At 38.2% G+C, this 15,914-nt stretch overlaps 1 protein-coding gene across 3 annotated transcripts; it reads left to right on the forward strand.

The window, feature by feature from the left end:
* The first annotated feature begins 4,109 nt into the window (after positions 1-4,109).
* On the forward strand, positions 4,110-15,227 carry camk1gb (calcium/calmodulin-dependent protein kinase IGb). 3 transcript variants are annotated; one of them, XM_044352994.1, is made up of 13 exons: positions 4,110-4,303; positions 6,308-6,419; positions 9,495-9,620; positions 9,805-9,879; positions 10,014-10,152; positions 10,816-10,939; positions 11,113-11,188; positions 11,496-11,608; positions 11,714-11,792; positions 12,607-12,694; positions 13,025-13,374; positions 13,476-13,574; positions 14,122-15,227. In XM_044352994.1, exons 1-12 carry the CDS (start codon positions 4,276-4,278, stop codon positions 13,531-13,533), a joined length of 1,368 nt encoding a protein of 455 aa, XP_044208929.1. In that variant the 5' UTR covers positions 4,110-4,275; the 3' UTR covers positions 13,534-13,574; positions 14,122-15,227. The 3 variants fall into 3 exon arrangements, with proteins under 3 accessions (XP_044208929.1, XP_044208931.1, XP_044208930.1); XM_044352996.1 differs by lacking the exon at positions 4,110-4,303 and adding an exon at positions 4,313-4,404; XM_044352995.1 differs by lacking the exon at positions 4,110-4,303 and adding an exon at positions 4,666-5,237.
* The last annotated feature ends 687 nt before the right edge of the window (positions 15,228-15,914 follow it).

Consider the following 15,914-nt stretch of genomic DNA (forward strand, 5'->3'; position numbering starts at 1 on the left):
TGTTAAACTCTGCACATACATCATTCAATGGAGGGGACTTTAAGTCAAAGTAGCAATATCAAAATCCTGTAAATTTAAAATCAACATTTCATCTTTCAAAAAAGAAAACTGGCACATACGAGATGCTGCTTGACTGTGTTCAGAGGAGCTCACACAGTGATGTCTGTCTCTCAATCACATCTGAGTCAGCTCTTCAATCAGGCTGAAAGACGTCCGTTCTTCTGAATCCACAGCCAACAAGTCCATCTTGGCAGGATAAGTGATGCAGAATAATGAGTCAGAGCAAAATATATATGAAGTCACATTATGTCTAGTTTCTACATATGGAGAAGACGTATAGCACAGAATGAAGATGCAAAATAAGTCAGTGCATAAAATTCAACTTCTCAAAATGTGCAGAAATTGGATGATAAACTACTTTTTTTTTTAAAGGGCTATTTCATAAAAATAACCTTTCAAATGCAAAACAAGGTTGTATGTGTGTGGGCACCTTTCAAAACATCTAAACAGAAAAATTATTATTGTTTTCACCTCAGAAATAGCTTCTTCTTCATCTTTTTTAATACAAATGCGTGTTTGTTGACTCACTGCCAATATTTATCAGACCTTATGATCTTACGATGGACGCCTGTGGAGGATCAGCACTATTTCTGGATGTTGTGAAATGAAGTGTAAAGGTGAATAATAAATACAATAGATGATTACAGGCACTTGTTTCTAAACACTGTTCATTGTATAACACTCTTTAACACTTTTTCTGGAGCCAGGGATTAATATCTTTATATAACCTTGATTGTGTTCAGATATCAAACACGGGTCACTAATTTACTGCAAGCAGTAGCAGTAAAGTTAATCTCATGTTATGTGAGCAATGAACAGTTTTGGGCATCAATTAAATCAACTTATATAACATTTTATATACTTTACACCAAAATAACTCTGGATTTAAATCCTGATTGCAAGTCTGTAGATAATAAATATAAATGTCTGCTATAACTTTTCTCCTTTACATGTGAGCTGCTACACTTCAGAACAGTTCATTAACCAACCGGTTTATAAAAGGCATTGAACATCTACCTGATCCCTTTAGTGTAATCCCTTCGGCCATTAGTTTAGTCGCAATGGATCTTAAGAGCCTGAGATGGTGTTAAGTGTTTAGTTTTTTCTCTGAGGAGAATGAACAGCTTTGTTTTACATCACTTTCATGACATAAGTGAACGTGGACTCTTGGATAATCCCGCTGGCGGGTGGTTAAAAAGTTCAAACTGATCTTGTATACACGAGTCAGGCCTGATGTCAGTGATTTATGGAAGATAAAGGACTCAAATACTTTACTTCAGTAAAATCAGTACCACAATGTAAAAGTAGGTTTATTCTTACCAAACAATACTGATGAACAGTTTAATCTGCAATCAACTTTTATGTATATTTGATCCCTAAAACCTTATTTTTTAACAAGTGACAAAAAATCAACCAGTGCTTTAATACTGTATATTGACCTGTCTTAAAAATGTTTTAGAAATGTATTTAATTCTGTATCTAGAAATAAGGAAGAATACTATATTTACTATATATACTATAGTATTTCTCAAAACCTATACTACACTTGGGAAATACTTTAAACAAATCTGCATTGAAAACATGTTCCTACCGGATCTTGTCACCTTAAAATAAGGCTTTAAGGACTTTTGTATGTAAAATTTTTATCTGCAAAGTAATCAGTAATTCCAGCTGTCAGATCAATGTAGTTGAGTAAAAGGAGAAAATGGTAATAATAATATATAGATTCGTCAAACATCAGAGATGATTTTGCTGTGGTTTGATGTATATACCTGTAATATCTGGGTGTGTGATGCCAACGAGCAGAACTGATTCATGGAAATATCAGATTTATATGTAATTTTTGCATCAATGTGATGAAGCACCTTGACTTGTCACGTATTTAATTCACCAGGATAAATATTCCTGACGGTTATTTTTATCCATGAGCTGTCTCAAGGATTTGTACTACGTCACTATATCAGTATATAAAATTACAGATACTCTTAAGACCCGATGCGATGTGATTTAAAATGTTTTATTCTATAAATCACAGAAAAAGTCGACAGTTTGAGTGTTAAAATCCATCTCATGTAAAACAATTAATATAGATTAAAAATGCAAAAATAAAATGTACATTATGTTGCAGCTTTGCCTAAATTAACATATAATCACACTTTTAAACTTAAATTGTTATTAGCAGTATACTATATGCATTGATTAAATGGTTTATAACACACTATAATGTAATTGTCAATAACTATAACTCCTCCTGTAGGCACCCATAAGTGGAGGCTGGTGTAAAAAAACAGATAATGAATGACGATATAGTAAAAAAGTCTTCATAAGAGAGGTTATAACTGTTGACAAATACTCTACATTAAGACTTAAAAATGTCCTTCTGCTTACAACTAGCAAGTTTAATTATAGTGTGTTATACTGTGAGCTATTTATAATGCTAATCAGGAACAGCACTAACAAAATAGCTGTTACAATAATGTAGTCCATAATTTATATATACCAGAAGAGGATTTCAAGGACAACAGCCTTGTGATCATTATATCACTGAATTATACATTTACATGCTCTTATATATTCAACCCCACGGCTATGAAAATATAGTATTAGGTTTGTTAGGTTTAATATTTTTGAATAATTTGCATGATAGTCTTGGTTATAAGCACAACTCTTTATCAGTGTTCTTTAGTGCTGCTCAAACACTTGCTGCTTTTGTGCAGTTTAACATCCGTCATCAAACTTGGCACTCTCATTACAGAAGCTACTGTCTCCTGCAGACCTGATATCTTCTCTCCTGATTGTAAAGGACCTCTCTTTCTGATTCTAAAAAAAAAATCTGAAATGGAAGATGACCATGACATCTTCTTGAACCAGTATCCATGACAACACGATGAATGAGTCCAGCTATTGATATTCTCTCTGTCTATTTACAGCACATACTCAGGTAGGCTGCAGCTGTGAAGCTATGAAACTCATCCGAGCAGGTAGAGTCACACCAGATCAACACTGAAGCCTTTGAGGTTCTGGCAGATAAAAAGCATGACATGACTGCAGCTCAGTATCTGCAGTTGTCATGCTTTTGTGCTTGTGGATAATTAATTTTTTGCATGGCACAAGCAGACTTGTTTGGTGTCCTTTGAGTTTGTGTGCAGTAAACACATGAACAGAGAAGGCCAACTGTGTTATAACCTGTCCCATGTCGCTGCACACTGTGTGGCTCCCTGTGTGGCAGGTGAAATGAGCACCTGATGCAGATTAATACATAAGCCTGTTAAAAGATGTCTCTTAAGACCACGGTGTGTAATGCAACATATGTCTAGAGCAGTGTAGTACATCGAGGTCTGTGACCCCTGTGTAAGCTGAGGAGATGTGAAAACAAAGTTTCCAAATACATTAATCTGCAAAACTTTCTAATGAGACACTCTTCATAAAGAGTTTACAGAATGTAACCAGTGACTTTCATCATGGTTCATTAATCATTAATAGTCAATTAATTCATTAAAAAATATCAAAATAGTTTATCCTCCTCCAGCAGGACATTTGCTGTGTTGTTTTGGTTTGTTCCAGTTCCAGAGCTGCAGAGCATCTGGACCAACATTTATTTATTAACAGCTTATTAACATTTAGCTGTAGCTTCAGCTGACACCTCTGGAGTGTAGAAATCTGTTAAAAAATAAATTACAGTTTTCAATTTCATTAACTGTCAAACATTGATGGGTCTCGTGGCACATTTTACCATGTATTAATAACTGATACTGTCATAACATTTATACTCATAGACTTGATGGTGTGTATTTATAAAGTAATGCATTACAAACATTTATAAATGCATTTTTATGATAAACACCATTAAACTGATTATTCACAGCATTATTAATGGCTTCAAACTGATCTATAAATCATCTTAATTATTTATTACGGTGCTTACATAAAGTATTCACCCAGCCTCGGTAGTTTTCATTGATTTATAAGTCATTAGTGCTGATACACCAAAATCCAAACAGCTGTGCGCATACCTGCGCATGCGCGTGCACATGGCCTGAACTGTTTTGAATCAGGCAGTTTTGAAAAAAAAAAAAATCTGCCCATTCCTGCGCAAGACGTTTTCTACATAAACCTCAATGTTGTGCAGCCAAAGAGCAGCAACAACCTGAAGTCTGTGACTCAACTCTCAATGAGCACCTGTGAGATTGTCAGCCCCTCCCCTCGCCTCTCTCCATGGATGTAATCTCCGACCTGACAACAGGTAGGCTATTAGTAAAGTCCCAGACAAAGTAATCTGTCCAGACCTCGGCGAGCTTCTGGTAGGAGAGTCTGAACAGAGCTCCTACAGCGCAGAGTCTCTAGGTAAGTCTGAATCAGTCTGCTGCTGAATGAACATCTTCTGAATGAAGTGAATTCTTGGATCTGGATGATTCAAACCACTGCTGTTTAATGTGTAGATCTGCAGTTTGAAGACGTGTTTTACGGACAAGAATCAGGTAGAAGGACCAGTGGTGTCTAATTTGCATTCGTAATGTTGGTAGTTTTGTGCGTTATTATATTTAGCACCATGAGTCATATTATGGGTCAAAACATAATTGATTGCGTTTCTCGCTCAGGCTTGAGAGCTGTGTGCTTCCAGCTTGAACTGAATGTCTGATCATTCCCCTTTTGCCGCAGTTTGATCTTTCCGCGGATGCCGCAGCCGACTTGGTCCAGCTGGTGGCATGAGAGCATCCACAGTCAGAGCAACGCGTCTCTCTGCTTTCTGTCACGCCGTGTTATTATCCTCGCATTGTGTGTTTTTTGCATCAGGGTAAAAATCTCGACTGTAAATCGTAGGTAAAGGGAGAGCAGGGCTCAGGAAGAATTTCTGCTGGCGTGTTTTCAAAAAAAAGATAACTCATTTGGATCACTGCTGCAGGTTTTACATGTGCATTTGCTGTTTTGTGGTTTTGGTACACATCCTCCAGCATCCATTGTTTTCCTCTGGATGAGAGAGTGTATGTGTGTGTGTCAGATACAGCAGCGTGCACCAGAGATCCTCTTTGACCTGCGCTTCCAAATAACAACACAGTGCGGTGAGAGAAAAAGAATTACTGCAGGAGAGGAAAGCAAGAGTGGGCAACAGGGGAATAAAAGGTGCGAGACCCTTTGCTGCTGAGAAAGAAAGAAAAAGCCCCAGAGATAATGAGTCAGTGAGTAGATGTTGTTTGAATCATTGTGGATACTCAGAGATACATCAGTATACCGATGTCTTAAATGTTTTGTGCTGCAGAATTCTAGTTAATGAAGAAGAAATTGAAAGTGAGATTGGCTCAAAAACTGACTTTTTTTATCCTCATCTGTTGTTCATACATTCTTATACACTTATATGTTCAACAAGTGTTTTTCTGGTAGCAGTTCATGCATCTATCTAGTATTTAAAGTTGCTTGAGGCTTTTTACCTGTGACAAGGTCAGGTCTCCAGATCAGGAGTTACTAATCCCTTATATAAGAGAAAAGAGGGCAGGAGACCAAACTGGGTAACCTGCTCATTCAAAGTGTTCCTAATCCTTCTCAGAGACTTCAGTTTTATTGGATAAGTCATTCTTTTCCACCTTCTAATCCCTATAGATGTTCATTATTTCAGCGATGCCTCATATTTTGCTGATCTTACCGTACGGTCATCAGAATTGTGCAAGGAGCTCCGTAAAGAAATCTTATGTTTGCAATTTGGGAATAGCTTTGATGATTAATTCATTTTCAAATAAGCATTTTCTGGCAAATGCAGAAAAAAATCAGGCGACAGATTCCCTTTACTTTCCTCCTTTTTTTTTTCGTTTGACATCATCATCTGCTGTATTCATACACAGCAGCATCATATCATTTGGCATCGGTCCAGTATGGGCCAGTCCTGGCACGGCTGTACCTTCCTGTGTGCTAGTTACAGCGCGGATTAGTGCGTCAACCTTTTGTCTGCCAGACAAAGACTCATGTCTGTCATCTGTTGCGTCCTCCAGCAGACCTCAGACAGTCTGAGCAGCGCAGCCGACGCACCAACCTTCACACCTGCCTTCTCATGACTCTTTAATAATCCCGAATGACTGTCTGTCTGTGTATGATTATGATGAGGAGGGAGTCTGGACATTAAGCTCGGGATTATTGCTGCTTTTTTTGCAAATGCATGCAGAAATTACACATGCAAAGGAATCTCCTGTCATCCGTGTCACTTCTGCGTTAATTGACGTCTATTCTTACGTTTTCTCTTTCTCTTTGCCGCTGAAAGAAATCCCCGTTGAAGCTTCTGCAGACATGGGTCGTCAAGAGGCCGACTATGTGTGGAAGAAAAACACTGAAAACATCCAGGAGGTGTTTGACTTCATGGAGGAGTTGGGATCGTAAGTAAATTTAACTCATTTCAAGATAACACCATTCATTTACATGCACAGTATTGATTTATTCTAATGTTTATCTTAATGGTTATCAGGTTTAGCTCATTTAATTTCCTGTTGTTAGCTTTTGTACATACTTTAGTATTTCTTCCTGTATTTCACAGAACCCCTGGAGAAATTTTGCATTGCTGGATGTTTTACTTCAGTGATATCAAAGGGAACTACAGTAAAACTTTGATATACTGGGGCATGGCATGATTAAAGACCTCAATGTGTTGTAGGAGTTGGAGGACAGATTACTGGTTTGATTGGATTGACACGAGGAGGCCTACTTTACTAAAGTCTTAGACTGCAAGACACTGTCGGAGGGTTTTGTCTGGCTGAGGAATCAGATTAGCGGTTCATTCACAAAAAAGCAACAATAACATCTTCGATCGAAATTGTTTTCTCTGTAGTCAGTGTAGATTTTGACAATCCTACTCACAAAAAAGAGAAGAAAATGTAAAAATCTAATTAGAAATGAATGAAAACACTTGGTGTCAAATTCACCTGCGGTAATTTAAAGAAATAGTCATTAAAATCCAGCTAAAGATAAAGTTTCGTAGCATGTTACTGTGCACACTGGTCTCTTTTGCTGGCCTGAATTTTATGAGGTCATCATGGTCTTCTAGTGCTCTTAAGTACTGAGCGAGCGGCCGGAGAAGAGCAGATCAGAGGCCAACAGTAAATAAAGGTGTGAGGAAATGAGGGCTGCCGGTGTGATGTCAGCATGTTGCGGGAAAACAAAGCGGATCTTAGCCGAGGGCTGGAGAGAAGTTTCAGCTGAACACATTGGTGATGATTGGACTGTGAAGGAGGCGAGGTCCTCCTGGGTGCGGCACATCCTCGTTATGAAAATGCGGCGAGGTCTAATATGTGGTCCAATTAGTTTGCAGCAATTACTGTTATTTCCCCAAACGCTTAGCGGGACTTTGATGGAAAAGTGGATGAAGACTTTGTGATAGGTCGAGTTTATTTCTATTGCGGATCATCAGAAGCATCAGAAATAAATCGAAAGACTGAAAAAAACAAGACATAATTACATGTAAACACAAGGAACCAAAACAGAGACACAAAAGGATGTTGAAAGTTTACTGTTACTGTCTGATTTTGCTGGACTGCTCTTATTTTCTGTTGAAGATGTCAGCAGAGTGAACTCACTGAGCCGTCTCTCAGGTGTACGGTTTAGTAGTTTTTTTGTTGTACGTCATACTAAAAGGAAAAGAAACCAGCAGGGATGGAAATAAGTCTTTCCCATAGGGCCTAATCACACATAGCATAAACAAAACTCTAATGGTTTCCTGGTAATCAGAAGGAAAGTCTCTTCAGGCTTAAGAGTAACCCCGAGAATGTCCCAGAAAGCACAGAGCAATTTCGTTTTGGTCAGCTTTTGGAGCTTTAAGCTTGCAAATTTACACACTCAAGTTAGCGCGTCAGTGATTTCTGATTGTCCTTCGGCTTTTTATGTTAAGAAAGAAAAAAAAAAAAGCTGCTGCCTGGCATTTGTGTTCAAGGCTTGATTGATGATTTCTCTTGAGGGTCACAATAAGCTTCGAGGAGATCCGACAAAGAAAATGAGCTGTGGTAACCAAGGAGAAATCAGATGAGCAATGGGATGTGAAGTGCTGTGATGATGCTGCGGAGGCAGCTCAGTACTGAGCAAGCATGAGGCAGTGTGTGTGTGTGTGTGTGTGTCTGACATCGCCTGCTAAATGTGACACACATGTTAGCAAATATGCAAAATGTGGAAGAAAAACAGAAAGTAGTTCACATCATTTTTTTTGTTGTTCTCTAGCAGCCTTGAGTGTTCATTAGAGGTAATTCCTTCATCCTTCAGGGTCAGTGTCATCACCTTACAGACGGAGGGCAGGGCTGCGGTATCCCATGTCAGACCTCTACCCTTGACACCTGTCTGTGACCTGGCCCTGTACCATATCCAAGAGCTTGTTGTTCCCAAGGATCTCTGCCGCACATGCTCAGTTTCTGACCTTTGCGCCTCGGGCCCACAGCCCGCCGCTGTTTCCATTGCGTCAGGGATAAAGGGCCTAATCCACCTGGTAGAACAACTATTCCCAGACAACGCTGAAGATAGCATGGACACAGGACAGCATAGAGCAGAATAATAAGCCTCTGACATGTGAAAAGCTAAGCCACAGAGATCTTAAGTGGACCTTAATTGAACCCCTTGATATCGCTATTTTTGCTGTGTGTTTATTTTAATTCCGAAGCTCTCCAAGAAATTCAGATCAGGCGGTTTCTATCCATGTGAGACACAATTAGGCAAAGAGAAATAGCACAGTGGTGGAAAATACATCTACTCAAATACTCTACTTAGGTATAATTTTGAGTTACTTGTACTTTACTGAAGTATTTTCATTTTATGCAACTTTATACTTGTATTTTACTACATTTCAGTGAAATATTGTACTTTTTATTATTGTTCTTTTACTAATAATCCAGTAATATAATAATATAACAGAAACATGGCTCATTCTGCATGATGAGTGCTTATTTTTGATATTTTAAGTACATTTAGCTGATGATACTTAGATATTCTTTTACATTTTTACTTCAGTGATGTTTTAAACGCAATACTTTTATTTGTAATGGAGTATTTTTATAGTGTGGTATTGCTATTTGTACTTAAATAATAATATTTGAATACTGCTTCCACCACTGAAATAACATCATGAAACTATAAAAGTCTGAAGTTGAAGTCATCAGAGGTAATTATCAAACACAAATTTAAAGAAAATTTCAATTTAAGAGTGGACAAAATATGTTTTGCTTAACATCCTCATACAGACAAATGGGACTCAAAATTTGAAGAAATGAAAACAAACCATAGCTGTGTCTGATCGACACTCTGAGCCGTTGAGGTCATCATATTTTATTAACAATGCCCCCTCGTTCTAATAAGAGAGGAGGTTCATTTCCTCTCTCTGGGGGCGGCTTGTTATCGCTTCCTGTGATGTTTCAAAGCAATCAGCGACGGCATCAACACACAACTCATTTACGACGTGCTTATGTGTTAATTAACAGGGGGGCGTTCTCCGAGGTTTACATGGTGAAGGAGAAGAAGACGGGAAAGATGTTTGCCATGAAGTGTGTGAAGAAGAAACAGAAGAGGGACCTCAATCTGGAGAACGAGATTGCCGTGTTGAGGAGGTAAATCACAAGTGAATTTTCATGAGCCTTCAATTTTCATTTCACATTCTCTCTGTTCTCAGTGTAAGAAGGAATCCCATTGATCTGCTTTCTCTTTGAGATGTTTTTTTATGTTCAAACTGTGTAAATGTTGTGGGATTATGACAGCAATGTCATAATTAAAGCACCTTGTTTCTTTAAACAGAATCAAACACGAGAATGTCGTGGGGATGGACGATTTCTACGAAAGTCGGACTCATTACTATCTTGTCATGCAGCTGTGAGTTTTACATGATTTTTTTTTTTTTTTTTACATTATTAAAAAAAATCAAGTTGGAAAATTAAAATTGGATTTTTCAAACTTGAAGGGTGCTCTGAGATGAGATATTGATGCGAGTGTTATCTCTTTACCAGAGTTTCAGGCGGGGAGCTCTTTGACCGTATACTGGACCGGGGGGTGTACTCAGAGAAAGATGCCAGCAGGGTGATCCAGCAGGTGCTGCAGGCCGTCAGCTATCTGCACCAAAACGGCATAGTGCATCGTGACCTCAAGGTATAAACCAGACAACATCATGAAAACACTGATATTCACATTCAAAGGTTGAATGTTACAAAATATTTTTACCCCAAATACATTGGATGAAGCCACATTACTGGATCCTAGATGAAATGTTGAAATATATACCTTTTCTCCATTACATCATATTTAATGACTTTTTATTTATCTGATACTGTATAATTCAGTTGCCTCTTAGTTAGAGTAGTATACTAAATTAATAAACTCAAACTTCTCAGAGTTTAAATGGCCTACTCTGCTTTTCAGAATTTTTACTTTTAATGCTTAAAGAAATAGTTTGACATCTTGGGAAATATGCTTATTTGCTTTATTGCAGAGACATTAGATGAGAAGATTGATACCACTGTCACATGAGAGTGGTATTGATCTTCTCATCTAACTCTCGCCAAGAAAGCAAATAATATATATATTTTCCATAATATTGAACTATAAAGTTCAAACCTCATTCTTTATACACCCATAGCCCACATACTTATATATATATTTTACTGCAAGACTTTAACTTTTAATGGTAATGTTCCATTTACAGCATTGATATTCTTACACTTTCACAGAAAGATTTTGTTCCGCCGCAGGTGAGGTAACACTGTGAGGACATCAGTGTGTGAACATCTCTCCTGTCTGTTTGTCTCCGTGCAGCCAGAGAACATCTTGTACTACAGTCAGGCCGAGGACTCCAAGATCATGATCAGTGATTTTGGCCTCTCAAAGATGGTAGACAACGGCATCATGTCGACAGCCTGCGGCACTCCGGGATATGTCGGTAAGTAATGAATGATGTATGGATACTTACTGAGGCTCATAGAAATGTAAGACACGTAGGGGTGTAACTTAGCCAGACAGTACAGACGAGATGTAATATTTATACCCTTGTTTCTCTGAACACTAATTAGAGTAATCACTGGCAGAGCTCTGACATCTTCTCCTCACTTTCAGCTCCTGAGGTTTTGGCACAGAAGCCCTACAGCAATGCAGTGGACTGCTGGTCTATTGGAGTTATCACCTATATTCTGTGAGTATAAACCATGGAGAATGTGGTGCATACTTCAGTAAATAGATATATGGAGAGGAAAGAGGTATTACTGCCAAAATTAGATGCATAACATTGTAAATCTGCTCCAGTTTTTCCTTTATTAAGTAGCAGGATTGTCAGATTAAAAGCCATTGCTGGTCATGCATGTGTTTAGCATGACACAGTTACCTAAATACAGAATAATGATGCACTGACTGGGTCATAGCACCACCTAGTGAGCATCTACTATACATACAGCTCTGCACACATGGACACATGCATCTTACTGTGGGACTTTTCTTTACAGACTCTGTGGATATCCCCCTTTTTATGAAGAAAGTGAGACTCGACTCTTCTCCAAGATCATGAAGGCTCAGTATGAGTTTGACTCGCCCTTCTGGGATGACATTTCTGAATCCGGTAAACACGTTGAGCATTAGCAGAGACATATTGTGTACTCCACCGCAGCTGCTTTATTCCTCCACACAGAGCTCTAACATGTGCGTCATCTTTTTTTATCCGTAGCTAAAGATTTCATACGTAACATGATGCAGAAGAATCCGCACATGCGCTACTCAACTGAACAAGCGCTCAGACATCCCTGGTGAGTGTCAATCATCAGCCTTGTGTCACTGGGGCATTTTAATAATTTCCTGCAATACATTTACATTTGTTTTTCACCATCTGTACTGCAGGCTACTGTACCTCAGTTAACATAATATGAAACAATAGATTCATTTCATGTCTTGAAAACTATAAATGTAACAAATTTAATAAATTGTTAGTATTGATTTTCACTAAATAGCTCTAATCCCAGTTAGAAGTAGTTGCTCTCCTAGATAAGTGAACAATGAAACAAAGATTTTTTAATTATTGTGCCATCATATAACTATAACAGTCACACATGGGCCTTTAAGACACCATTAATTCATATAAACCAGAGTTCCAAACAACAGAGAAAGTCCAAAAATAGAGAAGTAACTTAAACAACTTTATTAATCAAATCTTCAGACCGTTCATTGTCTACAACAAAATTCATAAATCACTGATAAAAACATTTAGCCTGCTACTGTATATACAACTGGAGAAACTGCAATAAATATGAATTAACTTGCCATAACAGCCATTCAAATTTCTTATCATTTGTACACCAGAATATTTTTAAGGGTTTTGTCGAGCCATTTCATGGAAAATTAACTTACGTCATCAGAATTTGTACAGTACAAAAGGAAATGGGACTTTCTCTTTCATTTCATAACATTTTGATGAGACGACAGACTCATTGATGAAAGAAATAGATGTAATACAGCATGTTGGAATGAATCCACATAGTGTCAGGTCACACAGATGGATTCAGGATTAACCTCTACTGTACCTAGAAATAAAACTGAGCTCCCGTTCTGTCATCTGTTTTCCAGGATTATCGGGAAGACGGCCCGGAGCCAGGACATCTACTATTCCGTCAGCGTTCAGATCCAAAAGAACTTTGCTAAGTCCAAGTGGAAGGTCAGTCCCCATTGATTTCTTGGCTTTGAGGTGGTAATCTCATTGAGGGCCGGCAGTTTATAGTGGATTAATCAGACGCCTACCTAAATCCTTCCTGATTAAGGACAGTTTAGTAGATATTCTTCTGTAATCAAGGCCACTGAAAGCTGATGTAGGGCTTTTACCAAAGCAAAGTACACTTGATTTTTCAGCAGTAAAAATGAGTCGATTGTGTGCTCAGATTTAATGTCTCTCAATGTCAGTCCTATCTCCTATACATCATCATAAACTCAAGCTATGTTATGGCTCTCAGATCTGTTCTCCAACCTCTTGTCTATAATCACTTCACAGCAAGCCTTCAACGCTACCGTAGCCATCAACCACATGAAGAAGCTGCAGCTGGCCCACTCAGAGCTGGTCTTGAGGCAGGCCAGCATCCCGGACATCAAGGTGATCGACGTGTCCCTGCAGAACAATAATTGCAAACATCCCAACTCTGACAGGCTGGACCCCAAGGCGCCGCAGGTCAATGGGAACGTACACGCGACAAATTACATGTCCCTTCCCATGAACCATGTTGAACTGAAGAGCCATTACTACCCACTGAAGGCCAGTCAGAGTCAGAGCGGCACGCACCACACGCCCACTTTCGCCGAGCAGGGCAAGCACGTCTACCACTCGGAGCCAGCCAACCTGAACGGGTCAGTGTCAGCTTCACCTGATTCACCTGATGTTCTTGAGTTTTACATTTCTGATACCGCAGCGGGACTGACGAAACATTTCTCTTTTGTTTTTTTTTCAGGTATGGTAAAAACAGAAACGACAAGCCTGTGCAGACTGGAGTTTGTTCAGTCATGTGAAGGCTGCATGAAGTTTACATGGAAAAACAGTATTTTAGTTGGTAGGTTCAAGTAAAACATTCAGAAAATAGAGTCAGCTCATCCCCTTCTTGTACACAGTGTCAGTGTTGGTCCTCTAGTCCAGTCTGTTACTCAAGTGGACACCCAGGTACTTAGATTAGATCCTCGCCCATCATGTTAATGGGCATATACACATTTGAGACATTTTTTCTTTAAAAATGCCTCAAAACGATTAATTGTGTGTGAAGTTTGGTGACCAGAATAATTCAGCAGGGCCTTCAATTACATTCAATTTGAGACCATACCATATGGAAATTATTTATTTAAACTTTATTTAATCAGGTAGTCTCATTGAGATTGAGATCTCTTTTTCAAGAGAGACCTGAGAACAAAAAACATTCATAAAAAACAGCAGAATAAATACTTGCACATGCTTGTTTCCTAAGGGATTATTAGTAGTAACAGCCTGTCGCAAAAGAATACACAAACAAAATGTCAAGATCTTTCTGTGCCTGTTTGTGTCTGATTCTTAGTACAGCTGGCAAATGTGTGTTTCTCACCCTGTGTGTGTGTCTCTGCTCTCTGCAGGTCAGTGTTGCGGTGCTGACTCAGCATGTGGCTGTTTTGTGTCAGCAGCTCCCCTACCAGTACTCTGAGAACGAGAAGTGGTTGATCCCTTTGACGGACCTAATCGGTCTGAGAGGGTCCACAGTCAGTGGGACAATTTATTTTGGAAAGAGTGCCTATGAAGCTTCCCGACAACCACATAGAAGCACACGGATCACATTCACGCACACACACACATTCATCGTACACAAGACACACTTTAGCTCCGATGCACAGGGTAGACTTCAGACAGTATTCAAAGGATTGTCTCTCCTAAAAGGGGCCGTGATGGGATTACCTGCTGCTGAGCTCCACTTGAATGTTCATCTCATTCATGGTGAAGTTGATCCCTGACCTCTGATGTCGTGAAGGCTTTATATCACAGCTCTTGATCAAGGAGAGTTTATTTTAATCCGAGCACTCAGTGTACAAGTGTATAAAGATCGTTGTCACATGCTGTTTAAGAAAATACACACAATGCAGTAAGATGAACATTATTGAGCTTCATCAATTGTTGATGTGTAAAATGTTCTCCTTTAGCTAACCTGCACCTGTAAGTACAATAGATTATGAAAAAACTGCATGCTTCCTGCTTCAATTAAGCCATACTAATATTATTTATTCTGATAAAGTTGTTTCTTATTTTTATTACATTCCTTATGTTAATCTGTTTGTGTTGAGTTTTATTTTTTCTAAAGTTTTTCCTTCCTTTTTTTAAAAAAAAAATAAAAAAAAGATCCATATAGCTATGATTTGTTATAGATCATATAATATGTTATGATAAATTATATGATATATAACGATACATGTTCAAACTGACAAATCATTAACATTAAGGCCACAAGTATAACCATAATTTGCCAATAATTTCATAGCTCTCACATGCCATCAACCTGTTAGGATATGAAATGTCATTTATATTTGCTGTAATAAATGTTTCTGGTTCATTCTGGGCAGTTTTCTCTCTTTGTCTCTCCAGCTATATGTGACTTTGTATTGATGCATTCAACAGATATTGACCTAGTCTGTATGTATTATACTGGGATCCCTGTATGCTCATAAATAAAATTGCCTGTACAGAATCTGAATTCATTTTGTTGCCATTTTATTTGTCCTTTGTACTTTACTCTGTTTCTCTCTTGTCTTGGAGAAACAACTCCTTGTCACTCATGAAAAATAATAATAATAACATAAAAATAATTGATATACAGATCGGAATAATTAATTGGACATCAGTACTAAAAATATATCAAGCTATTGCTACTATGGCACAAGACAGTAATTAAAGGAATGGGAACCTGAGCTCAAAAAAGTATTGAGAATGAAACATAGAATGAAATGTCTGTACCATTGCTCATACAATTACTTGGAAAGAACAGCAATAGAAAATTATTTTTTCCCCAAACAGAATTGCAAAAATAAGACCAGAACAAACAGTAGCATGCTGGAGAACAAACAGTTTAGTCACGTCCCAGGCTGATGAACTTTGGGCTGATTTTTATATATAATGAAACTAAAAATCACTGGGTTAAAACTTTACCCAGTTTGAGTCAAGATAGCACAAGAACACAATAATCTGTTATTTTGACCCAGATACACAAGTTGTTAACATCAATAATAAACTGTGACATGTAAGTTTAAAAAGAGTAGAGTAGATGTAAGAAGCACTAAAACTGGGTAAAAACAAAAAACCTGTCTTGAGAGGCTTTCTGGGGAACATTGTGTTGGTGCTATATTGACCCAAACTCTGTAAAATTTTAACCCAGTGATTTTTA

Source organism: Thunnus albacares, chromosome 5 (genome assembly GCF_914725855.1).
Source record: "Thunnus albacares chromosome 5, fThuAlb1.1, whole genome shotgun sequence".
NCBI lineage: Eukaryota > Metazoa > Chordata > Actinopteri > Scombriformes > Scombridae > Thunnus > Thunnus albacares.